The sequence below is a fragment of the Salminus brasiliensis genome, chromosome 14 (genome assembly GCF_030463535.1).
Source record: "Salminus brasiliensis chromosome 14, fSalBra1.hap2, whole genome shotgun sequence".
Lineage (NCBI taxonomy): Eukaryota > Metazoa > Chordata > Actinopteri > Characiformes > Bryconidae > Salminus > Salminus brasiliensis.
The window spans coordinates 34375126-34397154 of NC_132891.1; the positions used below are offsets into that span (position 1 = coordinate 34375126).

General features: G+C 45.3%; 1 protein-coding gene across 1 annotated transcript in view; it reads left to right on the forward strand.

Moving 5' to 3' along the window:
- The window catches only part of kiaa1755 (KIAA1755 ortholog), a 23291-nt gene extending 1271 nt beyond the window's left edge, over window positions 1-22020 (forward strand). Inside the window, exons 2-23 of the mRNA XM_072697483.1 lie at window positions 4835-5032; window positions 6727-8044; window positions 9012-9197; window positions 9456-9579; window positions 9712-9805; window positions 9942-10028; window positions 10132-10245; window positions 10467-10565; window positions 10726-10877; window positions 11066-11204; window positions 12022-12144; window positions 12743-12934; window positions 13036-13931; window positions 14622-14871; window positions 15030-15113; window positions 16008-16232; window positions 16709-16879; window positions 17622-17799; window positions 17886-18002; window positions 18898-19155; window positions 19424-19610; window positions 21047-22020. Of these exons, the coding sequence (XP_072553584.1) occupies window positions 4835-5032; window positions 6727-8044; window positions 9012-9197; window positions 9456-9579; window positions 9712-9805; window positions 9942-10028; window positions 10132-10245; window positions 10467-10565; window positions 10726-10877; window positions 11066-11204; window positions 12022-12144; window positions 12743-12934; window positions 13036-13931; window positions 14622-14871; window positions 15030-15113; window positions 16008-16232; window positions 16709-16879; window positions 17622-17799; window positions 17886-18002; window positions 18898-19155; window positions 19424-19578 (5160 nt within the window). The 3' untranslated portion in view covers window positions 19579-19610; window positions 21047-22020. The remainder of the gene's footprint in view (window positions 1-4834; window positions 5033-6726; window positions 8045-9011; window positions 9198-9455; window positions 9580-9711; window positions 9806-9941; window positions 10029-10131; window positions 10246-10466; window positions 10566-10725; window positions 10878-11065; window positions 11205-12021; window positions 12145-12742; window positions 12935-13035; window positions 13932-14621; window positions 14872-15029; window positions 15114-16007; window positions 16233-16708; window positions 16880-17621; window positions 17800-17885; window positions 18003-18897; window positions 19156-19423; window positions 19611-21046) is intronic.
- The last annotated feature ends 9 nt before the right edge of the window (window positions 22021-22029 follow it).

A 22029-nucleotide genomic window follows, 5' to 3' on the forward strand; every position in this document is an offset into this window, starting at 1 on the left:
ATGGTAGTTTACAGTAGTTCTGTTGGAGTATATGGTAGAGAGAGAGAGAGAGAGTTTGAGAGTGTGAAAGAGAGAGGAAAGTGTGTGTGTGTGTGTGTGTGTGTATTTGTGTGTCGCTATTCAGGGTATTGAGTATTTATTGGGAGTATTCACACACACACACACACACACATAGCAGGGCAATACAGGAACACCCAGGGGACGGTCTAGTCACTGTGACAGATGTGTAATCATGGCAGATGTTATTGCTCATATATTGCAGTGTATAAAAAATGGGTTATTTGACTTTCACCAATGATGGAACCCATCATGGTGCTACCTAGAACCATTTACAGGATGTTTGTATATATGCTTGAACCATTTAACCAGGCAAAGAACCGCATTAGCATTCAGATGCTTCTTTGAGATAAGTTCCAAATAGAACCAAAAGAGACAGACTGAGGAACCCTTGAGGAACCTGTTCCTCAAAACTCTCTCAGTAGAGCTGAGCTGTGAGGCCGTGAGCATCATGCCCAAATTCCATGTCTGGGATATGTGGAGAGCTGAGTGGTGGTTTATAGGGTCACTGCTGCCACACCCTGTGGCCAACACTACCGTCCCGAAGCTGATCCCTTTTTGTCCTGGTGAACATTTTCTCCTGGAATTCTGCTGGATCCGCTGAACCTCGAGGTGGTTAGTAGTCAAAACACACACATGCTGCTAACATTCCTGAGCCGTTAGCTGATGTCACTAAGATACGTGAACATAGGGCTAGTGCTACAACTGTACTTCACCCCGGTCAACCCCGCCACGCTGGACCAAGCTTGCTGGTTTGCACAGGGTATTCTGGTTGTACAAGCTTGCACATACACCAATCAGCCATAACAATAACACCACATGCCTAATACTGAGTAGTATGTTTGTACTTAGTATGTTTAAAATTGGTACTTGTACTTAGTATTATTAATATTATTAATTTTGGTATTTGTACTTAGTATTAGTCAAATGGGTACTTGTACTTAGTATTATTCATTTTGGTATTTGTACTTAGTTTTTTTTAATTGGTACTTGCACTTAGTATATTTAAAATGGGTACTCGTAATTAGTATTAGTAAAATTAGTAATTGTACTAAGTGTTATTTATTTTGGTACTTGTACTTAGTATTTTTTAAAATTGGTACTTCTGGTACTTCTACAAATTTTGATACTTGTACTTAGTATTTTTTATTTTTATACTTGTGCCAAGTATTATTACAGTTGGTAGCTGTAGTTATTATAAACAAAATTAATACATGAGCATAATTAAAATTGTTGTACTTCAGCAGATAAACATGACCCTATTGGCACTGTGCCTAATGTCAGGCGTGGGCTAGAGGGGTGTAAAATCCCCCAGCATTGAGCTGTGGAGCAGTGGAAGAACTGTGTTCTCTGGAATGATGGATGGTGAAGCTGGTGGTGATCATCACCCAACATCCTGACCTCACTAACGCTCTTGTCACTGAACGAATGCAATCAAATCCTCAATCATCAATGCTCCAAAAAAAGAGGAAGAAACAGTGAGTGAGCAGGTGTCCCAATACTTCTGTCCATATCGTGTATTTACTCGTAACAGTAGTGGAACCCTTTTTGGTGCTATATGTAATAGGAGTGTACAGGTATGTGTGACGTAATGGTTTGGTGCACTAAGGAGAATAAGCGGTAGCCGTTAGCAAGTTAGCAACATGCCATTCTAAGCTTAGCTCACGCTGATTGGCATCTGACTGTGGTGCATGCAGACCCGTCTCCAGCGAAGGTCTTCCTCCGACTTTTCTTTGGGACCTCCTCGGGGCGTAGCACTCTGTTCAAAGGGCAGCTGTCTTTTCCAATCCCACTCCTCTCTCTACCCACATCCCTCTGTAAAGCATTACTCTCTCGGCCATACACTGTCCCTAACACTCATGCACATCCTTCGGAGTAAGACACTGGTAGACCAGTAGGTGCCGGTCAGTCATGTGAGCTGACTGAGGGGTGTGAGGGTCAAAGGTGACTGAAGCACAACTGTGAGCATTTATCACGTCCTTCTGAGGGCGAGGACAGAACACCATGTCTGTGGGACAGCTGCGGGAGGGAGTTAGCCCTATATCAGGACATGTGGACAACTGATTTGACACCCTGATGACACTCGACGCCTTAGAGGAACCCTTTTTGGTCCATTGAGAACCATTTTGGCTGAAATCGTATCAGGGATGCAGTCCAGGTACTAGTCTTATGATGACCAGGTGGAAACAGGGTCTCAGACCACCTCCTGAAGTGGCCTTCTCCTGATACTGAGGACGCAGGTGTAGTGCCCAGGTGGAAACGGGGGTCTAAAAACACACCACCACTCCATGAAGTGGAGAGGAACGTCCGTCATTCGTGTGAGCTCCTAAGTCTGCTGTGGTTGTGACGGGGCGGTTGAGCTAAATCCAGCCGACTCTAAAAGAGGAGCTTGTGGCCATGGGGTCAGGAAACAGTGGGAATGTGAAACTGCAGACTCCTCCGGGACACTAGCTGCCTCTTTACGGCCTCTTTCAAACCGCACAGTAGAGCGTAATCAATCTTCCAGACCGATTCTGAGTCAGTCTTTCAGACCATACTTAAAAATAAAGATGCTAAAACGGTTCTTTGGAGCGATGCCAGTTGAGCTTCCTGAAGTTTTACCCCTTAACCTTTTTCTCAGAGTGTAAAGAACCTCCACATTTTTTGTGGATCCAAACTGCTCCATCTGGTCTCAGCAATAAACCCAGGGTTCAAACACTTTAGCCAATTTCAAATTCAAGGACTTTCCATGACTCAAGGACCAAAAAACGAAACATTCTGGGACGTTATGTCCCCATAATTTGTTTACGGGAATGTTTAGTCCACGCTAGTTGTTGGGAATGTCCAGGCTAGCTAGATAACAACATAATGCACATTCATGATACCATGGCCAAGACTGTGCATGGTCAGTCATATGAAATAGGGGTAGCGATTGGTCATGTAAAAAATTATTACATTTACTGTAATGTAACATTTACTGTTACATTAGCTGATGCTCTTATCCAGAGCGATTTACAGGGTCACTCGTATTACAGAGATGAGCCAATGTAGTGTGAGGAGTCTTGCCCAAGGACTCTTATCGGTGTGGTAGCTCACTGGCAGGTAGTGGTGCTATCTGTTGCACCAGACCAACCACCCACTATAAAAGTTTGTGTTTATTATTATTATTATTATTATATATAAAATGACGTAAAATTTAATTACAATAACATTAATTTTGTTATTTTTCAAGGACTATTCAGTACTGGATTCTATCATGTTTATTTTCCATGACTTTCCAGGTTTCCAGAAACCCTGTAAACCTATAGGTCCCTAAGTCACTTTAACTTACATAAAGACAATCAGTTATAACCTGCCTGATGTGATCCTCCACTGCGTCCATGTTAATTCCCATTGCAGGTCAAACTATGACATTTCCCCATGACGTATCCCTCACCTTTGCACTGATTCGTGGCCAAAGGTGGCAAATCTAGGTCCAGAAAGCAAAAATCCACCCATGGAACCATCCCAGCAAAATCCTGGGATGGATTTATATTTGCCACCTTTGTTCATGGCCCAGCAATGACCTGTCGCTATTCCAGGGAGAAGAAGCCTTTCCACCCCGTGCAATACGACTACGACTGCACAAGTGTAGATCAGTTCACATCCAGAAGCGTATGAATTCTGACCAAGTCATCAGTTCTCACAGTGGTCGCTTGACCGAGGGTGTTGACGGATAGTTCACTGGGGTCTCTTGAGCCTTTGACCCCAAACTGATGTGGATTCACAGGCCTCTTGGCAATCCGCTTCACTAAACCAGCGAAACCGAAGACCAGTCATGTTCTACAGGCGCCTAAAGAACCGCTCACGTCCCTAATAAGGCCAGCGATACAGGCAGGTGTGGATAACCTTGATGGATGGGCTTTTTTTTGGAATACTAGATGGCCTACTTACTGCAAGACCCTGTCCTGAAACCATGCTGGGATTCTCTATGGTTTAGCACTTTGCTGAACAGGACAGCCGCTCTACAGACGTTCAGCATTATACTCTGAAAATACCCAAAAAGTTTGAGCTATTAAGGCTATTAAAAGAGTTGACTGGATTTTTGTTGGAGTGACTGTCTCTACTGTCCAGCGAAGGAGGCTTTCTACTAGATTTTGGAGGAGGAGCATTGCTGTGAGGATTTGATTGCATTCACGACAAGAGCATTAGTGATGTCAGAATGTTGAATGATGATCACCACCCCACCTCATCTGTCCCCAACTCATCCCAAAAGTACTGGACGGAGCGCCACCATCATCATTCCAGAGAACACAGCTCAATGCTGGGGGGCTTTATACCCCTCTAGCCCATGCCTGGCAGTAGAGATGGTGCCAATAGGTTCATGATGTTGATCTGCTCCAGACAGTCCTATTCTATTGGCAGTACTTCTTCTCTACAGGGCATTTGTACATCCATGTCAGCAATGAGTGCAACTTAAAAAGTAGCTGAATGCATTCATTAGAAGGGGTGTCCACAAACATTTGGACACATGGTGTATCTAGCCAAGCCCACATTTGGCTGGATACATTTCCTCCTGTATCTCTTAGGTTTGTACCTTAAGCCTCGCCACTGGAGCGAGAGGCCTACAATAGGCCTTACGTGTACACTCCAATTAAAAAGGGTTCTGTATAGTACTGAAAAGAGGGTTCTTTGGGTGCTAGGTAGAACCTAGTCTTTGCTTATATTTGAAGAACCATTTACAAGAGCCTGTAGAGCCAACAGGTCACAACAGGTCACTACAGGTCACGGTTGCATTGCTTTGTGTTTCTTTGCGCAGAACCCAGAATCCCTGGATTCGACCGTCCAGAGCTCCCTATCTGCCCTCTATCCTCCATTTGAGGCCACAGCTCCCACTGTCCTCAGCCAGCTCTTTCAGGTCATCGACGATCACTACCACGGGGACACCCTTCTGTGCCTGACGGACTTCCTCACCCCAGCCAGGCGACTTCTGGAGAGCGTGCAACAAGAAGCTTGTGTGAGTGCCGGGACAAAATGAGACACACCTGACAAAGAACGAGATAAATGAGCGAGAACCTTCTCAAAGAGGTCGTAGAATAGCGTATTCCAGTCTTCAGATGTCTGCTTGCTTTCGTCTCCACTCTAGAATGGAGCAGACCACACTGATTGCCTGTTTATGTTAACTGTGGAAATTTTGAAAACGACCCCCTAACCCTCTTCTATCTATGTTGCAAGTTTTGCATATGAATATTTGCAGCATTACAGCTTCCGGGATCTCTTTTACAACATGCTGTAATAAACCAAGCAAAAGAAGAAGAAGAAGATCTGCACCTGGATCAGATATCAGGCCTTATGGTGTTTGTCTGGCCAGCTATTTAAGTAACACTAGACTTGCTAGAGATCTGTCAAGATCTGTAGCATATGTCCAACAACAGAAGCATTCCTGTTACATGATATCTCCAGATAAGTAACATCAGAAGTTACTTGCTGGGACCAGTTTTGTTTGGAGAGTGGCACAGCATGTAACCTGCTTTTCTAACCTGGTTCTACCTGTAATTAGAGTAGAGTTTCACTAGAGGGAGCCAAACACCACATGTTTACAGTATCTAAAATAACAGCAAGCTTTGCAAGACTGTTATTCCTTCCATAATATTTTTCATTCTAAACCTAAACCATCTGGAGTTACTGTGTTTCATTGTAATATTAAGAGCTATTCAACGTTCCTAAATTCAGCCATGTCTCTCCACTGCTACGTTCTCTCTTCACTGGCTTCCTGTAGCTGATGCCCAGGTCATCAGATTCAAACCCCTGACTCTGGCCTACAAAGCCAAGAACGGACCAGCCAGCCCCGCCGTACTTGATGGCGATGGTCAAAAGCCGATCTGCACTAAGAGCCCTTCCAGCTTCAAGTACGGCTCGGCTCGACCCACCATCCTTTAAGAGCCACGGAAGACGAGCGTCCAGACTTTTTACTGTCCTGCACCGAAGTGGTGGAACGAACTTCCCCTGGGTGTCCGAACAGCAGAGTCCAACGCTCACTGTCTTCAAACCCAGACTGAAGACCCTCCTCTTCTGAGAGTACTCAGGCGAAGAGAAGAGTACTATGGTCACTTTATTGACTTGTGTTTAGTAGAGTCTAAGATTAGAGGATCTTTGAATTTTTAGTCTATTCAAACTAGCTGAGGTTCTTCTTGGGTAAATAGTAAAGCACTAGAGAAGAGCATCTGCTAAATGTCTGAAATGTAAATGTCAATGTAGCTACGTTCACACAGAAGTGGCCCAAAAGTGGCCCAACTCCTATACGTATTCATGTCATATGTATCCATACATTACATTTCGCATTCAGTGGTGTTGATTTTATTGGAAGAATGATTTCAGCAGTGTTCATCTGGGCAGGTGATTTTGAGCTAGTCTTTTTGTTAGTCCAGCTGTCAGACACTGGAACTCCTTCATAACTCCTGCGATGCTGGAGAAGATAAATCAAAGCTCCACATGAAGCTTTGCTCTTCAGACCACTGTTGGACATAGGTCACATTAAAAGGACAGTATGAACAGCCTTAAATCTTTTTATCAGATTTAGGCCGCTTTACCTGCAGTGTGAACGTAGCCTTAATTACCTGCTTATGTAGTTAATTACAAGTATTAGTGGCTTCAAAGGGTTATGGTCCAGCATGCATTTTGCTGTATTGAAGGCTTCTGTTTTCTGGACAGGCCCCATACTCTGACGTGCTGTTCCGCCATGCCGGCTGGCCACTGTGCCTCCATGACCATGTTGTAGTCCATCTTGCTCCCATCGACCCTCTGTTGCTCTCCCTGGGTGACTTCTACCTGCAAGTGGCACCATTTGGGAAGCAGGTGGCTGGCATCGTGGTCCGGAGCCTGCTGGACGAGGAGAGCCGTGAGCTGAAGGAGACCCCGATCCCGGAGACCTCCTACTCCAGTATCTTTACCCAGGACTGGCTGCAAAAGCTCAACGCGGGCAGGCATGGCGAGCTGCTCAGCCGCTGCCTGCTGGCCACTGAGCAGGGTATAGTCAAGGTGCCTTGGGAAGAGGTGGCCAACCCAGAGTTTGTAGATAAGCCACGACACATGGCTTGTTCTGGTTCCTCAACTCAGCAGGAGTCTGTGAGCAGGTGTTACAAGCAGGGTTCATCTGCACCACCTGTCTATTCGCTTGAGACCAGGATCTGTCCTGCTAAGGATGGTATTGCAGTGTCCTTGCGACTGGTAGACAACTCCAAGCAGAGTGAGATGGACCCAGCCAAGCCAGGAATCAGGCCAGTGGGGTGGGTATCTCCAACCACTTGGGACAGTCGCAATAAGAACTGTTCGGGGAGCGATTATGTGAACCTTAAGGATATCCCCAAAGGAAAGGATTCCACAGGATTATCTAGGACTTGGGATCACCCTAGAACTCCTCTGTCAAGGTCCAAAAAGCAAAGGACTCCTGCACCTGCATCTGATCCCGCTTCATCCGCCCCTTCTGCACCTCAAGACCGCTCTACCTGTGTACGTACCGTGAGATTCGCAGAGCAGCCTTGCACCCCTTGCATGCAGAGGAAGCACGGACACGGGACTAAGGTTCAAGAGTGTCGATACAAGTCCTACACTGAGGCACAGCAATGTCCTGGCATTGACAGAAGGCTACAGGAACCAGAGTCCTTTAAGAGTTGCATGAGGATAAAGTCTAAAACCCTCACAAGAACTGCTCTAGAACATTCGGACCATAATCCTCAATCTCGAACTGTAAGTCACAACTTCGCTGCTGGTAACAGAGCCATTCCTGAGAACTCTCAGCCCACCTCTGCGGACTTAGCGGACGTACGTGATGGAACCATAACCTGTTTTGCTCCAACCGTGGTGGGAACTTCAGAGAAATGTCATGTCATTGTCCAAGGACAGCCCAATGAGGGAAGCAGGGACAGCCAGCAAGAAATGATCCCAAGGCTACATGTAGTTCATGGGAAGAAGACCACTGCTTTTGGACTTGTTTCTCCAAAACTAAACAGACGAAGATTACCAAAGCAAGGTGAGAGCAAATCAAGGTCTATTTGAGCTTCATACATTCTGTGCTTTCTGCATCCACTTCAGTCAGCACCACTTAAGGTATGCACAGTGCTTGCTGGTTGGGCACTCTCTGTCCTGGCTAGTTGGAGACAGCATGCTAGCTTGCTGCAGTTTCTTTCTGAAGTTGAGTTTTTTTTAGCAAGTTTAAACCCTGGTAACTACAAACTTTGAAGACCAACTTTGGCCGCCATCATTCTATAAACCTAAACCTTTTCTTGATGGGCCATGATAGGTTTTCAGACTGATATTGTAATGTTTATGTCCAGAAACAAATAAAACTAGCCTTTCCTCCATGTTGGAGGCAACTACCAGACATACCATGGCTCCCTGATTCACCCTGTTCAGCAATGGACCACAGGAACACAGCAGAGCTGTGAAGAGACTGCTGAAGAACTATAAGATGACCAGCACAAACTGTGCAGAAGCAGATACTGAGCTTCTGTTGCTGACTTTACATCTACAAGGTGGACCAACTTGGTAGGGGACAGTGTCTAATAGTGGGGACAGTGAGTGAACAGACACAGTGTTTAAACACTCCAGCAGCACTGCTGCATCTGATCCACTCCAATACCACCAGCCCAACATACACTAACACACCCACCACCACCATGTTAGTCAGTGTCACTGCAGTGCTGAGAATGACCCACCACCCAAATACTACCTATCTGTGGTGGTCAGTCCTGTGGGGCCCTGGGCATTGAAGAACAGGGTGAAAGGAGGCTAATAACAGAGAAACAGAGAAACAGATGGACTACAATCCGGAATTATAGGACTACAAATGTTCCTATTTGCTAAGTGGAGCTGTTCATTTCAAACCATTATTATTATTTTACAATATTTTAATCATACTACCTAAAGATGTATAAGGTCGTCAGTGTTGATGACCATATGAATATACTGTATGTGTTTCTTTTACTACTTCTTTGAAGATGACCCTCAGGAACCTAAAACGATCTCCCCTCTTGCTAACGGACCTGGGACAAATACACCTGAATCCTCATCACGGACACATATTGCTGATACAGAAAAGCCTACAACCCGAGCTATGTCAACTACATCAGCTACATCAAAGGCAGAGACTGATCTTCTGCAGTCAGGAGTCACCTGCCTTACAGGTATTTGTGCAGAGAACCCTATAATTTGGAGCAGTCCTGGAGGGCTGGTCTTCAGCAAAGTTTGGAAGTTGCCCTACTCAATCAGACCTGATTTCACTCATCTGTAATTACCAGACAATGTGGGTGTGTTTGAGCAGGGTGACTACCCAACTCTGCAGGATATAGTTGGATAGAGTTGTGCACCTCTGTCATAGAGCATAGGTCCCCCCTGTCCGACACCTGCACTGCCCCCTGTCCTGATTCTGATTTTCTCCTCAGGTGGCAGAGATCGCTCGAGCAGAGCTGTTATAGAGGTTCATGGAGATGACCAGTACTGGAGGTCTCCTCTGGTCTCCAGCCTGGAGCTTTCTCAGCTACTTGTCTATTTCCATACCATCACCAGGTATGGGAGGTGTCTCACAGGCCTTGGCGTAAACAGTGCCTAGTGAGATATAGAAATAGTCAGACGTCAGAAATCCATTGTCAGGAATGATCTTTTCAGTTCAAAACCTTAATAACCTTATTTCCGACACAGGAAGGAGGTCAGGGAGCTTGGAATGACCGTTGTGTACGATGCCCGAAAGACACCACCACACTCAAAATTCGTTGAAGCTCTACAGCTGGTGGAGGTAGGTGTGATCCAGTATGACTAGAGAATCCGCCATATGTAGTCTGAGTGCTTAATTAATTTATTCATAATTGAATTACCCAACCCAGTAATTCATTGTCCTGTGGTGTTTTTTGACCATTTTGTGATGATTACAGAAGCAAGATCCACAAGCTATCCATTGTGTGCTAATGCTGATGAGTAAGGAGAAAGGCCACAGTCAAGAGAAACACTCAGGAGGAATGGTTTGTACCTCAATTTTTGAAAACACAACTTATACACAGTTGCAAACACAACTTTCAAATGACTCAAAGCCTGGACACAAAACCTCAGCTGTTGTCTTGGCAGGAGATTGTACCATCCCTCAAAGCCCTTCATAAATTCGTGGAGTGTAGCCAGCTGACCCCTGCTCTGGATGGCTCGTTTCCCTACAGTCACAGAGACTGGCTGGACCTCCATCAAGTAAGTTCATTCAATGCTCCATCCAGTACTTTTGGGATGAGTTGGGGAGCTGGGAATGAGGTGGGGTGGTGATCATCCAGCATCCTGACCTCACTAACACTCCTGTCGCTGAACGCAATCAAACCCTCACCAGTGCTCCAAAATCTAGTAGAAAGCCTTCCCTGGAGAATTTGCCATTATGAATCTGTGAGAACTGCAATTAATATTTGCTTGGTTCACAGGAACTGCACCCCTTTGTCCTGGACCTGAAAGAAGCAACACATCTGCTTTGTGATGCCATAAAGAAGCTGGAAGGAGTCCATAAAATAGACAGTGTTCAGGTCAGGAGCAAAAAGTCTGTAGGGTGTTTTATATTTTGATTGACAGATTGTGAGGTTGTCCTGGAGGGAGGCTCATGACAACCTGTCCTAGATCAGAGCTCAGGCTATGAGAATAGTTCTTTTAAACTCTTTATTTCTGCTCTTTATTTCGGGGATGCAGGACGTTCAGCAGTGCATCAGTGAGCAAAGAGCTCTGATGAAGGACGTGCTGGAAGACACCCGTTTGGTTAACCTACAGAGGGAGGGCGGGGCCATGCTGGCCAGATTGAGATGGGAGAGTGATGTAAGAGCAGCCTACTGCGAGGAAAGCCGGTAATGCTACAGTGCTAACATGCTAATCTCACAGCTCTGAGTCTGCATGAGATCCTGCTTGAATTTGTGGCTAGTCACCAGACTACTTACCAGAGACTCCAACAAATCTCCAACAAATAGGCCGAAACCTTGCAAATTGCAAAACTATTGTTGTTTCATCATATTGATTTAATGATGTCTTACCCTAGTGTGGTCATGGATACAGTGGAGGACTTATATAATCAGGTGGAGGAACAGGTCCATGTGCTAGCAAGGAGGTCCAACATGTCTCTACAACACCTTCACTTCCTACTTCAGCTCAGGGACATGGAATCAAGGTTTACCAAGGTACCCAATCACAGTCATGGGTCTGGAAACATTTGACATGCAAGAACTTCTTGCTGCTGGTGGGAGTGTAGACTGCTTCCTAAACCTTCCGAAAGGTTCAGTTTTTGGGAAATACTTATTTTCAGTGTTTGTCCAAATCCAAAGGTGAGAAAAGAGAGAGACAAAGAGAGAATGAAGAGAGGTAAAAAAAACAGTGTCTTAGTCTCTCTCTCTGTCTCTCTCTCTCTACACGTGTAGAAAAAGAGAGAGAGAGAAGGAGGAGGAAGGTATGGGGGGGCAAACAAGACTACAGTTACTATAGCAATACTCCTAAAATCATCCTTTCCCCACATTACCAGGCAAATCCTGCAGTTTACAGCTTTAGGCTTTCGGACGGATCACAAAATACTACAGTATTTACCCCAAATAGAGTTATGTAATAACTGAACGTTTGGGAGAAGGACCCGAACTCCTCCCCTCCATTTCTACACACTATAAAACCGTCCCTCTCCCTTCTCGTTCTCGTTGCGAAAACCCCACTACCACCCCTGCTCCTCCTGATGATCCAATTATACTCAAACTCTACCTGGCAAGGGGGATCTGGCTTCGGGTCCCATCAGCTCGAAGCCCCCCCAGAACTCCAGCCCAAATTTCTTGAGTTCTCCTCCTTGCCTCAGCTAGCGTGGTCCGCACTTTGCAAATAGGTAAATTGTACCCTGCAATTGTACCATACAGACCTTGATTTGATTTACTTTACATCTATTTTTTGCTTGACGAAGACTTCCAGGAGCAGGATTGGGGTTCGCCCATGTTTACAACCAGTGTCTTCTCTCTTCAGATAAAGGAGTGGTTTAATGTGGAAGGAGAGAGACGTCTGCTGGAAGCTGAATCTGTGGAGGCATCCAGTGGGACAGTTCAAAAAACTCTCCAAAGCTTTACCACATTCCTCTCTGAAGCTAATGTAAGTGTCATCTCTATGTTTTAATAGTTAAGGATGAAGCAATATATTCATTCATTATACATTATACTGCATGTCCAACTGTTTGTGGACACCCCTTCTAATGAATGCATTCAGCTTCTTTAAGTTAAAACCATTGCTGAACACACATAGCTTGTCTAGTCCCCGTAGAAAAGTATTGCTAATAGAACAGGACTCTCTGGAGCAGATAAACATGAACATATTGGCACCATACCTAATTCCGGGGTGGGCTAGAGGGGTGCAAAGCCCCCAGCATTGAGCTGTGGAGCAGTGGAATGAATTCTCTGGAATGATGGATGGTGCTCCTCCCAATCCTTTTGAGATGAGTTGGAGAGTTGAGCATGGCGGGGATCATCCAACATCCCAACCTCACTATTTGCTCTTGCTGCTGAATGTAATCAAATCAGTGCTCCAAAATCAAATAGAAAGCCATCTTTCCTGAAAAGTAGAGACAGTTACTTTTAAATACCCTTGATTTTGGAAGATTCAATGAAATGAGAGCAGGTGTCCTAATACTTTTGTCCATATTGTGTCTAATGAATCATCCTTAAATGGTTCATTCTTGATGTGTCTATTTCAGGAACAGAAACTTCAGGCAATGATGTTAGTAACAGAAGCAGAAAGCATTCAGGGGCCAAACTACCCTGAGACAGAAGTGTTCCACACAATGGTATCTGCCTTCAAATCCAGTTTGTCGGACCTCCTATCTCGAGCAGAGCAGTGTTGTGGTGAATTAGAGGCCATGGTCAATTTGTGCCACTTCTGTGAGAGGGTAAGTTGCTCTTCCTTACTAGCTGCTCCATTTAGATTTCATGCAATCGATGGATTATTTAATGCCACTCTTTGTACGACGTACCATTTTCATATTCACAGGCAATTAAAGTGGCCAAGGATTGTTCGCAACAGTTGGAGCAGGAGAGGCTGCAGTGCATGACCCACCAAGAGAAGGAGACCACTCTTCAGAGATGCCATGAGATAATGAGCGAGTTCTCCCCTGAATGCTTCCAGGAGGCAAAGACCCAAGCTTGCTCTCTGCAGATGTCCCAGGCAATGCAAATTTGGAACATGGCTTGGGTAACCTGTCAGGAGGTCAGTCGGCAACTGGAGCAATGCCTGCAGGATCTGGAGCAAGCTCAGTATCCCTTAGTACCTGTGTCTTCACCTTATGGATGGCATGGTGGTGGAGCAGAGGGAAGCAATGCTGAGGTTTCTACTGACGGAACCTCAGTGCCTCTACATGGAATCTTGCGTAGGAAATCACTCAACGTCTGCCAGGAACGAGACAGAGACAGCATCCACGGCACTGTGTCCTGCTTCAACATCAATTTCAGGCAATCCCGCAAAGGCCGCAAAGGGTCCAAGGCAACTCCAGCTGCAGACCACGAACCTGCATCCCATGATCACAGGCAGAAAACGATTGAAGGCTCAGGCACAGTTGGTTGTCAGTGGTTCCCTTGGCAGAACAACTCCAGGAGGAACAATACTGAAGACTGTAGTTCCCCAAAATCTCAGACCTCATCATCCTCCTGTGTTGAACCTCAGAACCCAGAACTTGGTTCTGGGTCTCAAATACCGGATCCTAGGTATCCTGGAACCCAGACCACAGTGCCCTCCTGCGCCCAGGTACCTCTGGAGACAACTCAGGATAGTCAACGCCACTTCCGCGAAGCAAGGCTCCATGGACATACCTTCCACTCTGAGGAGGCTATCACCTGGGGAAATGATGGGACAATTTCATTGGCTGGTTCTGGCACTGCTTGCAACACTATGTGAGATATTACATTCTAACATCTATACATTTCTTTATAGACATTGTCCAAAAGTATCCAGACGCCTGCTGCCCAGCATTTCTTCCAAAATTAAGGGCATTCATAGGGAGTTTGTGGGCCTTTTGCTGCAGTAACAGATTCTACTCGTTTGGGGAGGCTTTGCACTAGATTTCGGAGCATTGATTTGAAGGAATTTGATTGTATTCAGCCACAAGATCATTGGTGAGGTTAGGTAGAGATGTTGGATGAGTAGGTTTGTCTCATAAATGGCCCTCCAACTCAAGAGGTTGGCAGCAGTGGGTGCACATTAAGGTGGTTGAGTCCAGGGGGAAGGTCCAGGGGGATCCAGGGGGAAGGGACGTCTAGACACTTTTGGACACAGTTTATCTACACTAGAATGATTGAGATGGTCAATGGCCATAATTTATAGAAACATGTTAGTAGTGCTGCTGATCTCTTTCATTTCTTTTTTGTCTTCTTCTTGTCTGAAAGCTAACACTGATGTCAAACAGGTACATCTCCAGGTTTTATGCGAAGTAGAACTATATTATAACCATGTGGTGTAACATTTGCATTTAATAGACCTCTAAATGTGTGATCTCTAGATCTCATGAGTTTTTCAGCTGCCTGACTTACAGTACTAGTGATTATGGAAGTTACTAGATAACCAAGTCATGTCTTTTCTGGCAGAAAGCTGCAGCGTATCATGGAGGAGTTGTTGTTGACAGAGCTGGACTATGTGCGCTCTCTGGGTTACATCCTGACTCACTACGTCCCCCTGCTGACCATGCCAGACGTTCCTCCAGACCTGAGAGGCCAGCGAGGAAGGATCTTCGGAAACCTGGAGAAACTACATGACTTCCACTGCCGTTACTTTCTACAGGAGCTGGAGGCATGCCGAGGAGAGCCGCTTAGGGTGGGCCGCTGCTTCCTCACACATGTGAGTCTTCCATGGCCTCCAGCAAGAGGCTTCTATGCATTTCATTTCTGTTATTGCGAAATATGTAGTGCCATTTTCTGCACCTGCTTGGCTTTTAATCGGCTTGTACACCAAAGCCATGGTGTTCTGACATCATTTCGCATGTCTTTTGGATGCAGAGAGAGAATTTTGGGCTATATGCTCTCTACAGCAAGAACAAGCCCCAGTCAGATGCTCTGGTCCAACAGCATAAGTTCTTCAAGGTAAGAGAATTTGGCCATAAGCATTTGTTACACACATACAACACACACTGGAAAGATAACCTAAAAGGTGAAAACTCTAAATGAGTTCAGCTGAACTGAACTTTTACTCACTGTCCACTTTATTAGAAATCCATTCCTTGTGCTTCCGTTCACTGTCCACTTCATTAGAAACCCCCCTTGTGCTTCCACTCACTGTCCACTTTATTAGAAACCCCCTCTCTTGTGCTTCTGTTTACTGTCCACTTTATCAGAAACACTCCCTTGTACTTTTACTTACTGGCCACTTTATTAGAAACACTTACCTTGTTTTTCATTTACTGGCCACTTTATTAGAAACACCTTCCTTTGCTTCCACTCACTGTCCACTTTATTAGAAACAACCCCTTGTACTTCCACTCACTGTCCACTTTATTAGAAACACTTTGCTTCCACTCACTGGCCACTTTATTAGAAACAACCCCTTGTACTTCCACTCACTGTCCACTTTATTAGAAACACTTTGCTTCCACTCACTGGCCACTTTATTAGAAACACTTTGCTTCCACTCACTGTCCACTTTATTAGAAACAACCCCTTGTACTTCCACTCACTGTCCACTTTATTAGAAACACTTTGCTTCCACTCACTGGCCACTTTATTAGAAACAACCCCTTGTACTTCCACTCACTGTCCACTTTATTAGAAACACTTTGCTTCCACTCACTGGCCACTTTATTAGAAACACTTTGCTTCCACTCACTGTCCACTTTATTAGAAACAACCCCTTGTACTTCCACTCACTGTCCACTTTATTAGAAACACTTTGCTTCCACTCACTGGCCACTTTATTAAAAAAACTTTGTATCCACTCACTGTCCACTTTATCAGAAACACCTCCCTTTCTTCTGTGTGCAGCGTAAGCAGCTGGAGCTGAGAGACAGCATGGACCTGTCCTCCTACCTGCTGAAGCCTGTGCAGAGGGTCAGTAAGTACAGCCTGCTGCTGCAGGAGATGCTGGGGGAGTGTGGACCGGGACAGGTTTCAGAGCGCCAGGAGATACAGGCCGCTGCCGACATCATCCGCTTTCAGCTTCGCCACGGCAACGACCTGCTCACCATGGACGCCATCCGCAACTGTGATGTGAGTCAGATATGAGCAGATACTCAAAATCTTCAGACCTGTCACATAGTCTGTCTTATCAACACCAGCCCTGCTGATAATGAGGAGATACACCGATCAGCCATAACATTAGTACCACCTGCCTAATATTGAGTAGCCCCCATTGTGCTGCCACAGCAGATCTGCCCATTCGAGGCATGGACGAGGCTTGGCGTCTGGCACCAAGACATTAGCAGCTGGGTCACCCATTGTCCTTCCTTGGAGCACTTTTGGTAGGTAGGTACTGACCACTGCATACCTGGTACACCCAGCTAGACCTGCCTGATATCTTGGAGATGCCCAATATATCCACCCCCTGAAAGGAGCCCCCGTAATTCTCACCTCACCTGTCAGTGGTACTAATGTTATGGCTGATCAGTGTATTGGATAAATGAACGAAGGAATAAACAGCAGTCGGTTGTATTTTGATGAGCATCTCCTGACCTGTCTCCATTCAGCTGAACTTGAAGGAGCAGGGCCAGCTAATTCGGCAGGACGAGTTATACGTGCTGTTCCGTAAGAAAAGAGCTTTGCGCCGAGTGTTCCTGTTTCAGGAGCTCATCCTCTTCACCAAGACGAAGAAAACCCTCCGTGGAGATGAGGTGTACGTCTACAAACAGTCTTTTAAGGTGCGTCAACCTTTGGTTGTAGGCCTTTTGGCCTGAAGATTGTTTTGCTACACTGCAAACCACAGACTCCACACACTGTGGTTCAACACCTTTATAGAGATTAAGGCAATGTTTTGGAGAAGGCAAGCCATGTCTGTTCCATAAGGTTAGCTTGGTTAGCTTTGCAGGGGAGCAACAAGGCTAAGAACCTGATAAATCACTGGGGAAACAACCTTTACATGAAGTGACACTTCTAAAAACCTTCAAAAGATTCTTCTACACATCTCTTTTACAAACAAGGTTCAATGGCTTAACTCAAATAAGCCCTGGTAGCACCTCCATTTGTTGAGTGCCCAAGCACTCCGCACCATTCTGGAGTCAGTAGAGTGGTAGCCTCAAGTGATGGCCAACGTGGGGCTTATTTGAGTGGCTCAGCAGTGTAATGTGCTGCCACTATGGCCGAGGGGTCATGGGTTTGAATCTCGAGCCGTTGCGGCTTTGCCATCGGCGATCACAGTCAGATTGAGCACAATCGACTGGGTAGATGGCGCTGTTCAGTGGAGCTGGGGACCCGGCGCTTTCCTTTGAGCATGTCGGCTGCCTGGTGATGTCGATTGAAAAGTCCTTACCCTCCTTGTGTTGGGAGCATTGCTGGTGCTGGGGGGCTATGAACGGGTGGGTCAAATTCAGCACACATACAGTCTTTATTACTCCTAGCTTCACTCATATAACCTTATCGGTTGTTTTTATGTTTGAAATGCAGACCTGTGAGGTAGGGCTGACCCAGAGCTGCGGGCAGAGTGGCCTGTGCTTTGAGATTTGGTTCAGGAGGAGGAGAGCGCAGGACACCTACATCCTTCAGGCTGAGAGGCCGGACATCAAGCAGGCCTGGACTGCCGACCTGGAGCAGATACTGTGGGAACAGGCCCTGAAGAACAGAGGTGAAAGCATTTGGCTGCTATTTGGCTGCTATTATCGGTGTCAGAAGCGAATGTAAACGTGACTCAGTGGGACGTTTGCTTCACAGAGTTGTGGAGACAGGAGCGCGCGTTCATGGGAGTGGTTAGTAAAGCTTTCGTGGACATCCAGCCCAGCGAGGGAGCTATTCAGGACAGAGCCATCACCTGCTTTCTGCCAGGAAGAGGTAATATTAGCCTCATGTAGCCCTAAATACAGCACCTACAGCATAAACCTGTGAGCTGGGCATTGACCCTAAGTACGGTTTTGATATTAATTGAATTGAAAAAAAAATTGGTTGGGGGGGGGGGGGGGGGGGGTCTTAGAACAAACAAGAGTGTGATTAGAACCGATCACAGTCAGGGGTATCAGGAATGTCAAATTACAGTACTCCAGTAGTCAGCCTGTGATTGGTTCTAATCACTAACTAATTTTTTTCTTTCCTCCTTCTGACTGTGATTGGTTCTATTAACCACTTTGTTTATTCTGACACCTTTACCAGACTGTGATTGGTTCTAATCACTACTTTTTTTATTCTGAGTCCTCCCTCTAAACTGTGATTGGTTCTAATCACCACTTAGTTTATTCTGGGACCTCCCCCTGACTGTAGTTAGTTCTAATCAGTATCTAATTTTTTTCTGAGACCTCCCCCTGACTGTGATTGGTTCTAATCACTACCTAAGTTTTGTGAAACCTCCCCCTGACCGTGACTTGCTCTAATTGCATGATTGTTTGTTCTGGGACCTCCCTCTGACTGTCATTGGTTCTAATCACAATTTCTTTTATTCTGAGTCCACCCTCTAACTGTGATTGGTTCTAATCACCACTTAGTTTATTCTTGGACCTCCCTCTGACTGTGATTGGTTCTAATCACTACTTTTTGTATTCTGAGTCCACCCTCTGACTGTGATTGGTTCTAATCACCACTTAGTTTATTCTGAGTCCACCCTCTAACTGTGATTGGTTCTAATCACTACTTTTTGTATTCAGAGACCTCCATCTGACTGTGATTGTGTTCTAATCACACCACTGCTCTCTCTAAGAGTCAGGAAATGTTCATGGACCTGTTTACTCTTTTCCAGAAATTGAAGGATTAGTAAAAACACCAAATCTGCTGCTGTCCAGCCTTCAAAAAGACACAGCTCTGTCCAGGCCTGAATCGATTGGCTCTGGCAGCAACGCCTCAACCTCAGGCAGCCAGTCGTCTTCCTCCTCTGGCAGAGGCTCCTTGTCCCCCAGTGCGTTCCATGGAAACCAGGTTCATGGCAGCAGCCACGGTTTATTCTTACCTTCAGAAGCTCTGAGAGGAGATGATCATCAGAGCCAGTGCCACTCGGCTGGTACGTCTACAACTCTCTAACCTTTTGGGGCGTGACTTTCCAAAAATGAGACTGGGGACAGTCTAAATCCAGTGTTTGTTAGCAGTGTTAGCCTAGCATCTCCCACTAGCTATTAAACATGTCTTGGCTGATTGATTTCATCTGGCTGAGTGATAGACCATGCTCGTGTGATTTATTTTGTATAGGTAACCTCTCTCTCTCTCTCTCTCTCTCTCTCTTTCTCTCTCTCTCTCTCTCTCTCTCTCTCTCTCTCTCTTTCTATTTGCAGTCAGTACTGAATATCCGGGAGAGAGAGCCGCTGTTTATAGCAACTCGGATGCTTACTTCTCAGCCCCAGACACTGCTACTACCCAGCCAGCACCACCTGCGGCCCACCTGCAGCGCAGAACACCTGCTTTGTCCAGAAAACACCTTCAGTACTGACCGACCCTCGGCCATTCCACAACTCCACAAAGGTCAGAGAACAGAAGACATGTTCACCATAGTTGTTGGTAGCAAAGCAATTTGGTAACAGACCTGTACATTACTTCAGATTACATCATACAGTAGTCACATGACTTGAAAACAATATATTACCTCAAAGCAATGTACCCCAAAAACGTTTCCTCAAAGCAGTGTACCCCAAAATGTTGCCTCAAAGCAACATACCCCAAAAACATGTTGCCTCAAAGCAGTGTACCCCCAAAATGTTGCCTCAAAGTAGTGTACCCCTAAATGTTGCCTCAAAGCAAAATACCCCAAAAACATTGTCTCAAAGTAGTGTACCCCGAAATGTTGCCACAAAGCAGTGTACCCCACAATGTTGCCTCAAAGCAGTGTACCCCAAAAAACATTGACTCAATTCAGTGTACCCCAAAGAGCAGTGCCTCAAAGCAATGTATACCTAAAACATTGCCTCAAAGCAGTGTACCCCTAAATGTTGCCTCAAAGCAAAATACCCCAAAAACATTGTCTCAAAGTAGTGTACCCCGAAATGTTGCCACAAAGCAGTGTACCCCAAAATGTTGCCTCAAAGCAAAATACCCCAAAACATTGCCTCAAAGTAGTATACCCCAAAATGTTGCCTCAAGGCAGTGTACCCCAAAAAACATTGACTCAATTCAATGTACCCCAAAGAGCAGTGCCTCAAAGTAGTGTAGCCCAAAACATTGCCTCAAAGCAGTGTACCCCTAAATGTTGCCTCAAAGCAGTGTAGCCCAAAACATTGCCTCAAAGCAGTGTACCCCTAAATGTTGCCTCAAAGCAGTGTACCCCAAAATAACGTTGCCTCAAAGCAGTGTACCCCAAAATAACATTGCCTCAAAGTAACTGATTCAGTTAATCTTTTTAGATTTCTTGTCACAGTCCCAACTTTTAGGCATGCCGTGTTAAGCTACCACCACCACGTTTAACAGTTGGTAAAGTGTTCTTAGGGGCATTGAGCCGCAACCTTTACTTAAGCTTGAAGGTGTTGATTTTGGAGCAGTGGTTGCACCCACACTAAGAAGTTACTAAAGGAGATCAGATAAAGGTGATCCAATGATCTAAACACGGTCTATTAAGCCCTAAGACTTGATTCATTGTGATGAATGTAAAGCAAACAGATGACCAGTCATTACATCGTTATTACATGGACCAGGGTTACCGGTTAACTACACTAGATTTGACCACTCCTTTTGGCAAGATTGGTTTCATTACATTTTGGGTGGTGTCCAGACTTGATGCTACTTTTAGGGCTACCACCACCATGCTTAACAGCTGGTGCAGTGTTCCTGGGTTTGAATGCGTCAGCTTTGCTCCAGAACAGATGACTTTGGCTTTGTCCGTGTGGTTCAGCTGCAAATTTCAGTCGAGCTTGGTTGTAGTTATTAGAGACACTTCATATAAAATGGAACACTCCATGTGTTTTCAGGGACACAAACGGCTGGAAAAAAGACAAGTAAGGGTGAACATGTACCTGAACTTCTGCTTTGCGGCCATGAACCCCAGAGGCAGGACAGCAGAATCATTCACATGAGGGCCTGATGAAACACAGCAGCGGCAGCAACGGCGTGGAGGAAAGAGATAAGACTGATCAGACGCCCAGTCTGACCTCACTGAGGGAAACGTTCATTGAATATCTTCACAATTCGATAAACATCTTCATGTTTTTGTGAAAATATAATCTGTTTTAAGGGAAAAGTATCAGTCAAAAGTTTGGACACTCCTGGTCGAATGCATGCTGACGCTAGAGTGATCCAGAGGAGATCAAAATAGGATGTAGTGGGTGGGGGGTGGGTTTCCAGTAGGCCTGTGGCAGTATGTGTGTTTGTGTGTGAGGGTGGACATTCCTCTAAATCCATGCAGCTAGAGTATGTTAATGTAAAGATTAAGGTCTATGTACAAGTCCAGGTGTGAACCCCCCCCCCCCCCAGCCATGACATCCTATCCTGCCTATGCTCACCCTAGCATCAAGAGGATTATTATTATTAGCTCACAATCAACCAGGTGTGTCCAAACTTTTGCTAAGAAGGGAATCAGTGAAGACTGAAGGTTGTTTCGTGTACATTTGGTTTTCAGCCTCGGTTTTCTAACAAGAGGCCTGTATATTCAACTATGTTTTCTATTTTTCTATTTTTAAATATTTGATCTTGATTTTGTTGTTTATTGTTGTCATTTTAGTGGTTTTAAAGGTGTGATTTTAGTGTTTTTTTATTGTTTTTTTTATGTCTACAACTGTACACTGCCCCTGTATAGCACTTCCGATGCATGCCAATGCAAAGCATTGTATGGGTTTGTTTATTGAGGTAAATGCAGTATCATTTATTTAAGACGTTCAGACTAATGGGATGTAAAGTAACGTAATGGTAAAAATAAACAAGCAAAAAAAAAAACTCTAACTGTGAAGCGATTTGT